Source organism: Egretta garzetta, unplaced genomic scaffold (assembly GCF_000687185.1).
Source record: "Egretta garzetta isolate BGI_Z169 unplaced genomic scaffold, ASM68718v1 scaffold154, whole genome shotgun sequence".
NCBI classification, from domain to species: domain Eukaryota; kingdom Metazoa; phylum Chordata; class Aves; order Pelecaniformes; family Ardeidae; genus Egretta; species Egretta garzetta.
In genome coordinates, this window is record NW_009259600.1 from 7,930,404 (window position 1) to 7,945,170 (window position 14,767).

At 38.4% G+C, this 14,767-nt stretch overlaps 1 protein-coding gene across 3 annotated transcripts in view; it reads left to right on the top strand.

The window, feature by feature from the left end:
* The window catches only part of OXR1 (oxidation resistance 1), a 67,774-nt gene that overhangs the window by 47,377 nt on the left and 5,630 nt on the right, over positions 1 to 14,767 (top strand). For 2 of the 3 annotated variants that reach the window (XM_035893838.1, XM_035893837.1), the window contains 3 exons: positions 8,312 to 8,392; positions 11,784 to 11,909; positions 12,629 to 12,781. In XM_035893838.1, coding sequence (XP_035749731.1) covers positions 8,312 to 8,392; positions 11,784 to 11,909; positions 12,629 to 12,781 — 360 coding nt within the window. The remainder of the gene's footprint in view (positions 1 to 8,311; positions 8,393 to 11,783; positions 11,910 to 12,628; positions 12,782 to 14,767) is intronic. The other variant, XM_035893836.1, reaches the window with a different exon arrangement.

Below are 14,767 nucleotides of genomic sequence, written 5' to 3' on the forward strand. Positions count from 1 at the left end.
TTTCCCTCGGGACAAACACTTCATTTTAGCCAGAGTCCAACTATGCTAGTAAAAGCAATAGTTAATCAGCTCTTAAGGAGAGATTGAAGAAGACTGTATGAGAATCTTCTTTGCTGTGAGGAAGGTAGAGAATAGGTTATGTTAATGTGTAAAACAAGTCAAATCAGAAAAATGGGTATAGAAGTATCTACAGATGGGAATATTTTTAAAATGTTGCTATGTCGACAAGACATGCTCTGTTTTTGAAGTTGGATTTTTCCTTCAATGAATGATCATAAAGTTAATGTGCAAGTGTAACTTTTGTGTAGAAAAGAGGGAAGGACTATTGGTACCACTACTTCTGTTTTATGCAGGACAAAGTGGGAAGCACGTGAAAGAGATGGGCAGCATATATGAAGCACACATTTTTGAATAAATGTTTCATTAGTGGTTGTTCTGAAATTTGGATGAAAACCTATCTGACATGAAATAGCATAATTGCTGGACCAAATTGAGTGATATAATAAAACAAGGATGCTTTCTGGAAGCAAATAAATCACCCTGGATTATTTACCTGAAAGGCCTTTTGTTATTTTTATAGTGATAGAGCAGATTTGGGCTGAGCATTGTAGGAGTTAGATACATTCCCATAATAAAAAAAAAAGAAAATCAAAATCTAGGTAACTAACCAAGGTGATATGCTCCACATTCAAAAAGCCACTAATGTTGGTTTCCCACTTCTTTATTAAATGTTTGGTATTTACTGTGTCCCTTTATTGTACTGCAACAGAAGAGATGCCAGTCAGTTTCTAGAATGTCAAAAATGCTGGCAACCATTCTTCTGTCAAAGCACTTTAGACAAAAGGCATGAGAGGATGCAAGAGAACAAAAGGTGGATTGCCTTCTCTGGGAATGCTCCTCCTGCCCGAGCACGTTTCTGAGCTTTGATAGGCAGCATAGCCAAAGGGAACAAAACAAATTAAAACTTATCTTTGGCTTTCATATTAAGATATTATGCAAAGGGAATTAAAGTGATGCTGGTTTTAATAGCTTGAATAGTTTGAGACTTGCACAACTTGTGAGGTTCTTGATTTATTGGTTAGGTGTAGTTGGTAAGTGAATGCCTGTAGTTCTTTGGCTGTTAAGGAGATACAATAATAGGGGCTTACATGTGAAAGATGAGAATGTAGTACTTTATCCCTGTGGATGTCAGAACTGCAAGTTTGCATCAATCCAATAACACTGCTACAAAGATCTTTTTAAAGTCAGCTTTCCACTCTTTACTACCGTAAAACAAAACTTAGTATGAACTGATGATCTAAGTATCTTTAAAAATAAAAAAGCAAAGTGCACTCCAGTATTTTCTTACACTGATCATTAAGCCTAGAACCTTTCCTTGATGACAGGTACTTGTCATACCCACTGTCCTAAATTAGGAAGTTTATGCATCATACCTCGACTAGATCTTCCATTTAATTAGGTATTAGATTGTTTACATTTTTAATAATTGTGAGGTATTAGGCCTCGCTACGCATGCAGTCAAAGTGCAATAGCAATGAACATTTGAAAAGGTTGATTGTAAGTTGAAAGAAAACAAAAGAGTGGTTGAGGCTTATATTTTCTCTCTAAGTTTTTAATAGTCCCTGCAATCTGAAGTTGATCCTTTGTTCATCCTTTTTGCTGATGAGAAAGAGACAAATATTTCCATACTGGGCTATGACTGAGATACCAATTTCTAAACACATACAGAATGTTCGTGCCATACCGGAGAGGGTCTCTGCACGGCGCTGTCAGAACTGAGATGTCACCTTGCTCCACCTGCCTTCTCCTAGGGTGGCAGCTTGAGGTCAGGCACCAGGTGCTGTGGTTTTGGCAACTGAACCTCTTGTTTCTCTGCTTGCTAGTGCTGAAACTTCCTTAAATTGTTTTGCAAGATAAATCAACTGGGCCTAGGCAGCTGGGTGTTACTAGTAATGCTGCTACAGGCCTTTCTTCTTTTGACAAAATGAGTCGTTGCCTGACCTGCCTCTTTAAAAAAGTAATCTTCATAAATCTAATTCTTAGTTCCTTGCACAAACATCCTAAACTTTGTTTAATGTTTGCCCATGTTAAATTTAGTTCCCTTGCTGGCATTATCATCTCTCTCAAATTAGTGATTTCTTGTAGCTTGAAAAAATAGCTTGTTATAGAGGTTTCCAGACTTGGTGTGACTGTTTCTGTGTGCTGCAGGCTTTGATGGCTTTCTTCCAAAGTTCATTTATTTATTCTGGTTATATTTTTAATTTATCTTCAGTATATGGCTTGGTACAGTTGCTGTGGACTTAGAGCGCTTTTGAAGCAGATACTTAACAGCCCGTCCTGCAAAGCTGTGGGGACAATACTGATCACAGGGAGAATGTTGCTGTCATGTAACTCTTCTGTCCTTGCTCTGGGAAACACCTTGGATGTCCAGAGCACTTCTGAGATGGCCAGTTTTAAAGGTATTGAAAGAGAGAAAGAACCTGAGTGCTGGCAAATTCAGGGGGCTGCTGTGGTTCTCCAGTGCCTTTCCTCTGCTTAAAATGGCTAGCTCTTGTACCCTCCCTTCCTTGTCACCAGTGGAGAGACTGGGAGCTGAATGGGCTGAAAACGACACAGGACAAAAAACACAGCTTGGCAGCCACACCAGCATCCCCAGCAGACTTGGAGGAACTGCACTCCTGGCCGTAAGGAGGGTCCAGAACCCAGAGATTCTACTACAAAGCTGTGTTAGGATCATATCCCTGGGTTTCACTGTGGCATACTTTGCTTCAGTGCTAATTCCTGCTCTCATGTGCATCTTCTAAGACTTTCTGCAATTTTGTTATTGCTGTCAGAATGACCAATACTGCCAGATTGCTTTCTCATCCATTTGTATTTCACTCTTTTTCTTAGACTGAACCCAAAGGTTCATTCATTATTTTCTTAGCTTTGTTTGTTGGGGCTGGTTTTTGTGGATTTTTTTGGTGGGTTTTTGTTTTTTGGGGGGGGAGGGGGTGGCAAGTGGGGGAGTTGGGTGTTCTGGGTGGTCTTGTTTTAGGCAGTGCCTGTCTAAAATAATGGGGTCTAGGTTTTGAATTCTTAGGTGCTGTTGGAATTCAGATAAATATTAGTTCCCTCAATTGATCTGTTTTCCTAAACTCTTCATGTAGTGGAGGGCTGGACACATCTATATTTTGCGGTTTTGGGTCCTAGCTCAAAATACATCTAGGAATACTTCTGATGGTATGAGCGTCTAAATAGTCTATGGTAGATGCAGCCAAACTCTTCATATTACCTATTTTGTTAAAATGAGGCTTATATTTGCAAGGAGGCACATGGAAATGTTATGTATGCATTTTTTCATCTCATTAAATTAGTCCTAGTTGGGTGGGTGGGTTTTTTCCAGAATGATACATTATTACTGTTTATTTGAAACCCCATGTGTTAATGTGTTATTCTAGTGTAATCAGTATGTCCCAGATAATCATACTTGTGATGGAGAAGACTGCTTCTTCAATGTCAAGCAGTGTCTAACATTTTGGGGGGAAACTAAATTTGTCTGAAAAACAAAGCTAGTGTTTTCTCTTAAAATATTCACAACAGCATTCAGTTCACAAATGCATGTTTTATTTTCATTCAAGATATTTACAGCCTTTGGAAAGGGTTTGATCCTTTGTTTTCCCCTCCCCTTTTACTGATGAATTGGAGAGGGACTGGTATTTTGGAGTAACTTTGTAAATGTCCTGATTAAAATTACGTTGGCATTTATTTTTTCTATTAAATATCCTGGAACTTTAAAGGTGAAACTTCTGTTGACTCTCTCAGGAAATAATGTTCATGAAGCTTGCAGTTCACCTGATTTTTACACAGACATATTAAGATTCAAAGTAAAATTGTTCAGCTTTCATTCTCTTTCTTAATATTAGGGTTTTATTTCATATTCGCCGTTAATCATGAGGGTATAGATAACTTACGTGGAAGAGAACCACTTGTACTGTTACACTTTCTCCATTCTTATCTTTCAGAAGCACTGTTCAGCTCTGATAAGACCCTCCCTTTCTCTAAGGAGACAGTTTCAGTGACTTGTTAACTCCAAAAGTTTAGATGTGCTTGGTTTGAGGGCAGCAATTACACTGGCCTGATAGCAAACATGCATTAGGGGCCCGGGTGTTGGTCACTCTCAGCTTGCTTAAGCTGTCAGAGGAATGCCTGACTGGTGTAAGCAGTTTTCACGTTCAGCTGGATATAGCAGATTGTTATGATCAGTGGTGGCTGAAAGGGCTGATGTGTCACAGTCTGCATGGCAAACTGTCCTTCGTGGCATTCAAACAGTTGTAACTATGTTTTCAAGTGTGCTGTTGAAAGACAAATAACTTCCATGTTAGGAATTTTGATTTCTGGCTTGCTCACTGTGTATGCCATCATAGCTTGCAAGAGTTAGGTACTCTTGACATACTTTCAGAAAAACATGGTTTAGAAACATGAGTTTCTTCAAAAGGAGAATCCTAAGCCTCTTGATTGGCTGAATCACTAGTATGCAAGCCCACAATTTTACTTACTGCATTAAATACTAAAACAATTGTGTGTTCTGCTAAGTGGTTAACACATATATACATGGTGTGGAGGTTCAAGCTGAAAGGCATTCACACTACAGGAGTCACATGATTCATCCCATGTTTTCTCGTCAATGTTACTGTTACGAATAGAGCAGGTAGTACTGGATCCCTAAGGATATCTCCCATGTCATTTCAAACTTGATTAGCCTTGGAATTGTCCTGTGGTAGACTGTCCACAGTCCCTAAGCAGAATCATTTTTGCCCTGAAGCACACTAATCACCTGGCTATACACATTATTGTTTCAATTTATTTTGACCAGTCCCCAGGTTAACCATAAGAGGTTTAACTGTTTTCTCCTCCTGCACTTTTTGAAGCAAAAAATAACTAGAAGGAGAACAGCGGGTCCTTAAGGAAACACTTCCTGATCTTCAAAAAGTAGCTTTTGGTATCAAGGAAACTGGGTGCTGATCTAGCATTACTGAAGAGAGCACAGCAAATAGAGCACATAGCAGACTCATACCAGTAGGCCTGCACTTCAGTCCTGGGCAGAATACTTAGATTGCGACAATTTTGGGCGATTTGGCAATTTCTGTGTCAGGCTCTGGTATGGGCTGCCCAGGGAGGTGGTAGAGTCCCCATCCTTGGAGGTATTTAAAAGAAGGATAGATGAGGTGCTTAGGGACATGGTTTAGTGGTCGGGTGGCAGGGTTAGGTTAAAGGTTGGACTCGATGATCTTGAAGGTCTTTTCCAACCAAAGCGATTCTATGATTCTATGACATGGACTGTATTGGAATTTAGAAAGCCTTGTCCTATACCTTAAGGACTTAAATGTAAGAATTTGTCCAGGTTGACTTGGGACCTTACTCGGTCAAACTTTGAAAGCCCCTAAGGATGGAGATTCTGCAGCCTCCCTAGGAAACCTGTCCCAGTCCCTAACCATCAATAACCTCAACCCTCTGAGTCCAGTGGCCCAGCCAGTCTTTCAACCTTTGATACGTAACTGAGTTGATTGCAACGCTACTATAGAATAGCATCAAAAGCCTTGGTGAAATACAGATAAATGGCATCCACTGCTACCTGCCCAAAAATGAAAGTGTTTTATTACAAAGAAACATTCTGTACTGGAAACCACAGTCCAGTATGATGGATACAAAACTGCATTTGTCTTTCATGAATGAAAGCCCTTGCTTTCCAGGTATTTTTAAGACTGTGTGAAAAACTAATGAAGTTCTGTGTTTAAGAATGGAAGTTCAAAGTGAAATGAGGTTGAAAGTAGCTCCTGGAATGATCAGGAGAACGGACAGCTGATGGTAGGGCTGGGGGGAAGGGAAGAATGCTACTCATTTATTTAGCTTGGTGACATAGAATAGAGGATTAGTATGACTATAAGGAAGGAAAACAAAGAAATCTTGATGGAAGAGGAAACAGCATAAGCAGACTATGAATTAAACTAGGTTATAAAACAGAATAAACTTCTAATTAATGATACCACTAACATTTCAACGCACCCTCTCAGGCCTTGCAGGGACAAAATCCTAGCTGTTTCCAAGATCTATCTGTATCGCTTCCTGAATGAAGTTGTAGAAGGTAGTTGCCAGGAGTCTTAGACATACATGAGTTCAGGATTCTGTAGCTCATTTAATCATAAAGTGCATAACCTTGTCCACTGCAAAGCAAAAATAAAGCATGTTGATCTAAACCATAAGCATTTTATAGAATGTCAGGTACTGTAGCTGAACTGTTGAGGTACCTTAATGTACTCATTTAAGGCCTACTTAAGTGATGAGTGGATAACCTTGAGACAGTTTGTCTTGTGTTTTACTTACAGAATTTAATATGGACTGTATACTTAAAATAAGCACTGGGCTTGAGAGGGTAGATTTCTTGCCCTTAATTTTCCTGTTGATAGTTTGACATTCTGTGACGTGCTATTTACAATGTTTGTCACTCTATACCAATGGTCTGCTGTTATGCAGGCTTTTGTTCATAAAACAGATGTCAAGATGTAATGTGATGGTGTGCAACAGGTTCAGGATGCCAAGGAGCTGTTATTGTGTGCATACTTGGATAAGTATTTGTGTTTTTCTCAGGTAAGAATTTATCAAAATACCTTGTGCACACTGTTCTGAGGATGCAGGCGCCCCAATAGCATATGAAGAGGTGTGTCAGATCTTGATCACTGAGCAAAAGGGTTGATAAGCAGTTCCCAGGTGCAGGATGTGGATAGAATACACGTTTGACAAGTCAAATGCAAGATAACATTACCTGTAAAGTTGTCCACATTCCAGTATGTGAAACAGCAACTATATAATGGTGTCAGGTATGAAGAGATTTTTTTTTTTTTAAGAATCTCCTTAAGTAACCACACATTTATGGCCCATTGTAAGTTAACTACTGCCTCTTGTGATAGGGGCTGAGATCAAAGAAACAACAAGGCTAAAGGGACATTACATTATTGCTTTTCAGGATTGCATTCATAAAGTGCTGGGCTGAACAATGTAATTTGCAATGAACTGTCATAGCAAATAAAAGGATAAAACTACGCTATCACTTGTATGCTTGAGTGGAATACTGTTAAAGCTTTGCATATAGCTTCCTTGACTCTGAGAATGCACAAACCAATACAACTTACAACAATTTTGATTTTTTTTTTTTTTTTAAGAGAACAGTAGACAATGGTGGAAATAACTTGAGTGCTAGTAACTAGTAATTACTCAGTAATAAAACTGGATGTCACAAGTATTCCTTTTTCCTTGCCTTGCAGTTGCATGGGGTAGAGTGAACCATCGCTGCTCAAGAGCCAGTCATGCATGACTGTGGGCTCTGTACTCAGGACAGTGGCGAGTATCTGGCCAAACTCCTTGTAGTAAGGGCAGGTAGATGGGGAGCTGCTGGACTTGTGGTTATCTTCCTTTGCACTGTGGTAGGCTCTAGAAGTTTTTAATATGCTCTTACTACATGGGACATCCATTTAATCTCTCCACCAGCTGTTTTAAGATGCTTTCATACAAATGATGATTTTGAGTCCTTCTCAAAATCACATTATTTGCTGTAGTAACATCGAAATGACTGTTGTAGTCCTTTAGCCAGCTTGTTGCACCAGAGCAGCATGTTCTAGAGCGTTCTGTCTAAAGGCTTTCTGGCTGTACACTTCCTGCCAAAGTGGAGGTGCCATTTGGAGTAACAAGTTGACAGATGAGCAGCTTCTGAAGCTTTGGACATGAACAGAAAGATTATGTGGGGGGTGGTACTGGGGAGTTATTAAACTTTAGTCCTGCTACCTTGTCTTTAACTTTATCTTCACTGCCAGATAGAAGAGTCAGAACCTACTGAGAAGCCTGAGGTTTGCTTCTAGTCTTTATCCAGGAAAGCAAACCAGATTCACAGGATTCATTAATCTGGGTGTTTGAGAGGACTTTGGGCTGAAGAGTTTGGGTTAAGGCATGCAACTCAGATTGACTTCTAATTTAGCATCCTGATACTGGTAACTTTGTGCTCCTATATCAGTTTTATATTCATCCTAGAGCAGTGAGATACATCTGACTGCTAGTGCCATAGTGTTTAACTTGTAATTTTGCTGTGTCTACTCATACATCTAAAATCACCTACGTGCACATCGTCCTTGCAGAAACAAACATCTTTTAGCACTTCTTGTTTGTTTGTTATCATTGCGCATTTTCCCTTCATTACTGTCTTCCACTTTTTTTTCTTTCTTACCTTTTTACTTTTCTTCAACTGTCAGTGGAATTATTGTCTTCCTGTCTCCATATTCAGGTAGTGTCAGTGGCTGAGTATCACCGCAGGATCGATGCTCTAAATAGCGAAGAACTGCGCACACTCTGCAGACGTCTCCAGGTGCCCTCTTCAGTGGTTTAAACCCCATCTCCAGATACTAAAACATCTTTCTTTGTAGTGTCTTTGATCAGGGCAAGTCCCACACTCAGTGGGTTTGTCTTGTTTACAGCACTACAAGGATCCAGCAGAAAATTCCTTTGTTTTGGATGTATTTAATTCTGCAGTGCTATGATAATCAGTAATTTTATGATGGAATTATTACTTCCAGCATTTTCAAACAGGAATTTTCTGTCAAAATTTGAAGTCTTGTTCTCAGTACTGCTTGACTTGGAGTGATGTGTTTTTAACTTCCACTTCAGACTGGTGTGTTGTGTTAGATAGAAGCTTTCCTAAAAAGAATGCAAACCAGGTGAAGAATTCATAGCCTTGTTGCACAGGTGTTTAATTTTATATAGGAATTTTTGATCAAGATTTTCACAGTACTTGGCAAGTATGAAGCTTTACAACTTCTGTGGAATAGGTAAGTATTTTTCCTGTTATGCAAGCAGGTAACTGAGGCAGTTCGATACACCAAAGGTCATACACATGGAGCTGGTAATGGAACTGTCTGTTCCAAAAACAGTGCTTTGAAAACAGTACTTCAGCTTGAATTTTTGATGGTTTACTGATGTGAACTTAAACTGATATTTGCATTCTTTTTAGGTGTTTCTTAGTTCTGTGGCAATTATAAAATTGTTAGCTGCTGTGTACATCATACACAACTTACTGATGGAAAGCGTAGCTTAGAACTCCTTAGAAGCATTGAGTATTTTGTTTTCCTGTAGTAATTGGCTGCTGAAACTGTAAAAAGTTTCAGTTCTGTCTTTTCTTGTTGATCTTGGCTTTTCTTCACCTATTATGTAATTATACATGAGAAAACATTTCCTTAGTTCTTTATTTCTCTTTGTTTAATCATCAGTAATTAGTTGCTTTAAAATGTTTTGTAAGTAGTACAGTTGCATGAAACAATCATGAGCATGAACTCAAAAGCTATGGTGGTTCTTCTATGGGAAAAACAGAAATTTTGCAAAAAAAAAAAAAAATTCCTACTTGAGAACAAAATAATTGTTTCTGTCAAGTGGTGTTAGAGAATCCTTGTATTAATACCCTAGAAGTGCAAGAGTTCTTTCCAAGTAACTTTCACATGGAATGCACAAACTCAAGGTTTAGGCTGACTTAAAATCTGGTGTGATGGGCTGGAGCCTATAAACCCTTTGCTTTGAGGCTATTTCAGTGTTTGTGGTATAGATTGTGTGGCAGTTACTAACCTCAGAAGCCCCTGGAATCTGACTACACGTCAGTCTACTGTGTCAAAGTTTAGCAGGAAATAAACTTGCAAGTTTCAGAACTACACAGCATTCTGTCCCACAGATACCTTCAAACAGAGACACATCTTTGTCTGCTTCTACAAAGCAGTGTTCTTCCTCGAAGAAAGTTGCTTTACTGTAGTAATAATAATAATAATAATGCAGGCAAGAAATCTAACCAAAAAAAGCCCTGAACCAAAGCCTCACACCCCTCCCCCCCCCCCACCCCAAACACTTCAATCTGAATTATTCAAGTTTTGCATGGTGCATTTTAATTAAAGAGTAACAAAGCTTTCAAGTGTATAGCTATAGTTATATGTTTTGAACTTTTATGGAGTTGAAGTAGTATATAATGTATGAAAGGCATTCGAGGTGGAAAAGAGTTGGACTACCAAATAACATGTTTTATAGATAGTACTATATAATGGCAGGCTGTAGGTCATCTTTTTGTACATGAAACTGTACGGAAAAATGCATATACTTCTTGTGTTGTGATACAGAAATTAGTGCATAGTTTACACTGGAAATGCTTTTTACCTTCCATTGAAAGACAAAAGGGTTGACCTTTTTACTTCCTTGGTACTCACTTTCTTTAAGTGTACCTTTTCTTAAGAATTAATATTGTAATTAGGTTATTGCATGCATATACTTTGATACTTTGACTTTATAAGCCTATTTTTAAGTAACAGGAGTTTGTGATGGTAACTTTTTTCATAGTTATTGAGAGAAGAAGGGGATATCTGTTTTTTTGCTCAGGTGGGTGTATCTGTTTAAATGGTTTTATCTGTATTTCAGATTTTTCATTGATTGGGCTTTTCTTTTGTTAACTAAGAAAGCTCTCTTCACAAAAGCCTGGCAAAGTTTATCATGGTAGTATGTGAAACACCATAGTTGTGTCCTATATGTTTAGAGTATGTGGCAAATTATTCTCAAGTTGGCAGGTGGGTTTGGCACATATTTTCTTGAAATTATCAGGATTCAGGCTTCAAATAATTTGGACAATCTGTTGACTTTCAGTGAAACTTGGTTCAGGCTGATAAATTATTCAGATGCACTCATTCTTGTTAAGATTCTTTTTCTTTACCAAATCTCTCAAGACTAATGAGTCTTGCTGCAGTGGCCTAAGTTATTAACTTCACTTGTCCTATTCCTCTGTCAGATTTCAGCATCCCCACAGCAAGTTTTAACTATCCCTGTAGCAAGATTACTAGAAGGAAACCTGTTTGGGTCTCAGCTAGTCTGGTTCTCAACACGTGGTACTTGAAAGTGCCAGTGAACGTGGACTGGGTTAAGAAGCTGTTGTAAACTGTGATATCTGATGATCTGCTGCCTGCACTAAATGGTGGTCTACAACAACTCAGTAGGGTGGATGTATGGGGCAGTTAGTTTAAACTACTGCAGGATCTTCATGCGTAGTGCATCTTTGCCAGATCCTAAAACTCATGTGCAGCATAAGTATTACTGCTGTTTTCCCCTCCCCACCCTCTCAATCCTTTCTTCTTTGATTCCCATAAGTAGTCCAGCAGATCAGCATATGGAGCAGCAATATTCCTAGAGCTCCATTCAGATGCTTTACTCAAAATACTTGACAGCAGTCTTTCCATATATCTACTACATATCTGAAAGCTTTCACAAGCACTCTAAAAGAGTTCAGAAACTACTGAGAAATGTCCGTATTGAAGTTTCAATTCCTTTTCTGGCTGTGTTTTTTAATTACATTCAAAGTAAATGCTATGGTAGTATTAAAATGCAAGCACTTTGTAATCTGACCTCTGAGGAAAAAAAAAAAAAGCTTTTGAAGTCTTTCAGCTGTGTATGAGGACTCTATTTGGTGGTTGTTTTTCTTGGCTTTGTTTTTTGTTTTAGCATAAAACCATAGCTTTCTTCTGAGTTAGGTGTCTGTGTAATTTATTGTTAGTATATAGTTGAGTACCGGCTTGCTATTGGAAGCAGTGGAAATCTTGGTCAGATCAAATCTAATGAACTTAACTTCTGAAGGCATTGTGTAACTGTAAATCAGTAACTGCATGATCTTAAACCTACAGAGTTTCTCTCCCCTGCTAATAGAATTGTAAATACTTATTTTCTTCATGTCCTTTTTGTAGATAACAACAAGAGAAGATATCAGTTCAAAACAAGCAACAAATATCAAAACAGACCTGGAGCCTGAAGCATTCCGGCCAAATCTTAGTGATCCCAGTGAATTACTACAGCCAGAACAAATTGAAAAGGTATTAAATTATATATGACATTTTTTAGTATTATATGTTAATTTATCACAAGTGCTATGACCATAGTGTAAAACACACCAGTAGGAAGACCTTATGTGATATTAAATGCATAAGCACAACAAAACTCATAATTAAAATGTTTGTCTTTCCTTATCATAACTTTCAATACACCATGACCACACTAGCCTGTCTTTGCCCTTATTTCATTCTTCCTTGAAAGCAGCTTGGCTTTCACTGCAGTTCTTGGTGTCCAGGCCAAAGTCATCTCACTAAATGTAGTTATTGAAGGTTTGGATCAAGGCTGATTACGTTCAAAAGCACAGGAACGGGAGAGCAAACATCCTTTACCCTTCGGCTTGTTACCTGTTGCCTTAAATGATCTAGTTCTGCAGTACTGAGGCATAGTATTGTTATGCAAGGATGACTGTGGGTTTACTGTCTTTAGATAAACCTTTCAGAAACCTCATCAAACATATGTTCTTCAGCTGGTAAATCATTCTTCTCCTGCAGGTCACTGGTAGAGGTAGGAAAAGAAACCTGCTTGAGAGACCAGGGATAGGAAATATACATGGGAAACTTTAGAGTTGGTCTGAAGTTTTAAACTAGCTTTTAAGGTCACTTGTAGCAGTTCAGAAGAACATAATCACCTTTCATTTATATGCAATGTATTCTTAAAAATAGTAAAAAATATATTAGAGTTGTTATTATCTTGTTAACAGCTCACAAAGTCTCTTCCACCACGGACCATTGGATATCCATGGACTCTTGTCTACAGTACTGCAAAGCATGGCATGAGCTTGAAGACTTTGTATCGAACTATGTTGGGATTAGACACACCTGTGCTCTTGGTTATCAAGGACAGTGATGGACAGGTAAGAAGGTATTTTTGTGGAGGTAGGCGACCCGTCAATAAAAATGCTTGAGGAGCGTAAAGGAATAGCTGACACATTGGTCTATCATAGAAGATAAAATTGTGTTCAAGCTTATTTTCTGCTTGATAGTTATGTAGAGGCTTTTAAGAACATGTTTCACGGTCAGCAATCCGCTGGCATATTACACTTCTAGGAAATACTTTAATGAAACAAGTTCACTGTCACAATGCATGAGTCTCATAAGATCCAATTATTGAACTTATTTTTAATACTCTTTTTTTTAATGCACTTAAAGTACAAGAAATATAGTCTCTAAAACTTCCTGATGCTGGAAGATCTTGTTGGGTTTGAATGTCATTGCCAGCTGCAGCCTGTACTTCTTGATACATTCTGTGGCTGCAGCCAACATCTCTCTCCCATTCAAGGGCTGCGGGATCTTTGCTGCATAATGAATTTTTGTTCGAGTCTCTGTAGTTGTGATCTATTCTCCTTTGATTGAGGTATGAATTCCAGAAAGCGTGGCTCACATCTTGCCATTTGAATAGCAAATATCTTCTCTTAAGTATTCTGATAACAAGTGAACATTACAGGCAGCATGAGATTGATTCTTTCTTTCTGAAATTTCTGTGCGCTCCTGTGGAATCAAGTTACTGCTGTCATGAAGAATTGACAGACGCACTGCAGAATCTGTGGCATTTACTTCACTTACCTGTCCCACTTTGGTAACCACCATTTATTTTCTGGAAGCATGGGCTCATATCACTTCATATTGTTCAGGGGATCTGAAAACTGTAAATGAAGGTCTAATTCAAGACACAGTTTGTTTTTTTCCTTCTATTTCCTGCTTCAGGGATCCCTTAAAAAGAACTCCTCCCTTCTAAATCTCTGCTAGTAGGGCAATGTTTCCCAGAAGTTCTTCAGAAAAGAACTTTTCTTCATTTACCTTTTAGTCTTGAAGATAAAAAAATATTCAATAGACTTGAGATGTCTCCACGGACCCACATCAGCCTCTTAAATGTGCTTTGGTAACTTTACTTTTCTGATTCCCTTATTAGCTTCTCAAGATTAATTTGTAAGATACCTATTTCTTAGTACCTGATTATCTGGTCCAGAAAGAAAATGTCCCTTTTCTGACAGGGCTGTCTTGCTACCAGCATGTAGTATTGTTCTGTTGCTGGAAGTATTCAGATGACCTTCCATAGATGAGTGTTTCAACTTGCATATTCAAAAAGTGTCATGGTTGCCCAAATGAAACAGGGAATTCATAGACATTTCATAATTTTTTTTTTTTTTGTAAAACAAACTACGACAAATTTCAATTTACAGGCTTATGCCCAGGAACATACATGAAAGCATTCCCTGGACTTTTGGGAAAACTAGCCACCTGAACTTACATCGTTCACAGTATGTGCCAGATCTTACCTAGGTTCCACACAAGAGTGAGTGAAATCCATGTGTGTTCAGCATGCAACATATGCTACCGAAGGAAAGGTTCAGACAAGTTTTACATGCTGAGTCCTTCACCAATGTAGTGAGCAGTGTTTTCAGTAGTTCTGTCTCTCAAGCTATTAATGAGAAATGCCTGTATTCGTTTGACGTCAAAATGTTCATTTGACAGCTGAAAATTAATTTTATGCTAACTTTGAATTAAAACCCTGTGGAAATTTGACGTAGAGTCTTTCTCCCCTTGATGCAAGGATCAACAATTGTGAAGAATAAGACAATGGTAGCCTACCAGGCCCTTTGACAGTAATTAGTCAGGGTCATAATTTTTTAAAGATGTTACTGGATTTCTTATCTAAAGAATTTCTTCATTTTGGTCTGATTTGGTCTGATCTCGCCAGAAAGCAAAACATAAATGGTAGTTTCTTTCTCTCTTAAGCCTGTTCTTGTCATTTAGACTGTGGGATGAGAGAGACACGTCTTGCCAGTGTCTGATTGTATATGTTGAATGAAATAAATGCCTGTGCAAAAAAAGGATTGGGC